The sequence below is a fragment of the Triticum urartu genome, unplaced genomic scaffold (assembly GCF_003073215.2).
Source record: "Triticum urartu cultivar G1812 unplaced genomic scaffold, Tu2.1 TuUngrouped_contig_4505, whole genome shotgun sequence".
NCBI classification, from domain to species: domain Eukaryota; kingdom Viridiplantae; phylum Streptophyta; class Magnoliopsida; order Poales; family Poaceae; genus Triticum; species Triticum urartu.
This window is the reverse complement of record NW_024115098.1, coordinates 1-2,383: the sequence shown is the minus strand read 5'-3', so window position 1 is coordinate 2,383 and position 2,383 is coordinate 1. Positions and strand designations below refer to the sequence as shown.

Below are 2,383 nucleotides of genomic sequence, written 5' to 3'. Positions count from 1 at the left end.
TGCGCTCAGGCGGTTGGTGCTTCTACTGCGCGTTTTTGTTTTGAATTTGGTTTTCGCAGTTGAACACTGTATCGCCGGTAAATACACGATGTGTCTCTGACCTCAAACAAAATATGTTCGGAAAGTCTTTAACACTCCCAGATGGTGCAAACCGAGGTCAGAAGCACCGGATGCAGTTTCTGAAGTTCCTCAGCGGCTCCGGGCACGTGAGCTAATTGCACAATCCCACATGTAGTAGCAGTCCCACACATATGACAGACAGAATGACTCGCTCGTTCAGGGCTTCAGGCATGGTGAAGTGGACAAGAACGCATCACAGAACAGCCCACGTCTTGGATGCTAGACCGTAGGATTTTCTTTTACTTGATGCGGGTGGTCACCGCCCAATAGGATTTTCTTTTACTTGATGCGACGACGCCGGCGTTAAAACTCTGCGGCTCTGTTCTTGCCGGTTGACCGCGTTGGTCTGTGCTATCTCCCTTCCTCCATGGCCCCGTCGCCTTTTGCGGACCGATTTTTGCAGATCGGCCGGCACGGGGAGCACTCCAGATGTGGTCGGGGGTGTGGCACGACTATACTCTAGGAAGCATGCCAGCTTGGTGCGAATCGCGATGGTCCTCGCGCCGCTGCGTGCAGCGCTGCACTTGTCAGCCAGGCCACCCCTTCCCCAATCATGCAACCATGCAGCCGTGCCCATCTCATCTCATCACGCTCCCCTGCCTTCCTTCCCTTTGCCTTTCTAGCTACAGAATTCATGGCACTGCTTGGTGACTTTAGGAGTTTGGCGCAAGAAATTTCAGAGCCATGCTGATCTCCATCACCTTTCACACCCCTGCAACACGAATTTTTCCAATATCCGGCGACAAAACGGCCGATTTATTCAGCTGGTAAGCATTAAGCATGAACTTGGCGATCCAACAAAATTTGGGGCTGCTAGAACAGTTTATACTGTCGCGGCATATATAGTCAACAAAGGAAGCCGCAAGGTGCAACAATCTAATCTTAGAAATGCATCATCATCATCATCGATGAACGAAGCTATCATCAACTTGGTGCTTTAAGCGAATGGAATGCAATGAATTATGACTGAGAACAATTCAACAATGAGATTTACACGGATGAGGATGTCTATCTTCTCTATACAAAATTCTCACCTTTGCAGATTGACACCAGGGTTGTTGCAGTAGCACACAATCTGCCATGCCGTCCGGGTTGCGGTTTCGCTTTCCTCCCATCTCTATCACCTCACAAGCTCCAAATCATGAGCTGTTTGTTAGGTTCACATTCACAACATGAGGGATGCCCCTGCCAAGCTTCATGGACGGCCAACAGGAATGCTATACACCAGTCCGTTCTCTGATGTTTTGTCATGCTCATGCCATATTCACACACCCACATTGCCAATGGTTCTCTTCTCGAACTCCCGCACCGCGTTCGCGAGGCGCTTCATGCTGTCGTCGTGGTACCAGGGCGTCTTCTCGGACCACATCACGCCACCTTTCGGCGGCACCGGCACAAGCTCGCGGCATAACTCGCCGGGAACGTTGATGGTGTTGTGGTAGTGGTAGTACCGGATGAGGTGCTCCGTCTTGTGAGTGGTGTTGCCGATAACGTTCTCGGACATGTGCACGCCCGTGGCGTATGCGTTCTTGGCCTGGATCGCGTACTTCCTGTCGCGCCTCACCCCGGTGATCGAATTCCGGAACACCAGCTTCTCAAACCCCCATTGTCTGCAAAAATGGTGAGCAAGAGGAGTCAGTCTTTCACATATACACCATGCATTTTGACAAATGTAAAACAAGTAACACAACTAGGACTGCATGGAAAATGAAAACCAAGAACACTCAAATTCGTGGTACATTTCAGATATACCACGAATTCGGAATCTTTAGAAGCAACATTATGACCAAATGGGCACTTTTAGTCGATGGAAAATGACACATGAAAGTTCCTAATTGGGTAATTCCAGTGCAAAAAATGTCACATCAACATGCCAAATTCAAACGATGCAGCAATTTTGGTTTGCGAAAAAGGAGTAACATTTGTCCACTAAGCTAAACAAACTCTGTGCAGGAAACGGTCACCTACTTGGAGTAGTCGGCCTCGGAATCGTTGGCGCCCCGCGCGCACAGCCTGCTCGACATGGGGTTCTGCTCGATGGTGAACTGCGTGTAGGGGTCGAGCTCGGCGAGCACGCCGTCGAGCGTCCGGCCGTCGGGCAGGAAGATGTACTCGTCGACGTCGAAGAAGAAGGTCCACCTGGCGGCGTGGCGGTACCGGTGGAGGCAGTCGTTGACGACGAGGAACTGGTTGTGGTACCAGCCGTCGTAGTCGGCCTGGGCGCGCACGTCCTGCAGCGTGGCGCGGCCGGCGCGCACCCAGG

The 2,383-nt window shown here is 51.5% G+C and overlaps 1 protein-coding gene across 1 annotated transcript; it reads right to left on the bottom strand.

The window, feature by feature from the left end:
* Window positions 1-1,039: 1,039 nt before the first annotated feature.
* On the bottom strand, window positions 1,040-2,378 carry LOC125527926 (galactan beta-1,4-galactosyltransferase GALS1-like; the record flags this gene model as incomplete). The annotated part of the gene is made up of 2 exons (XM_048692427.1): window positions 1,040-1,730; window positions 2,089-2,378. Coding segments are annotated over 2 exons (636 nt in total), but the record flags the coding sequence as incomplete, so codon positions are not given.
* Window positions 2,379-2,383: the final 5 nt, after the last annotated feature.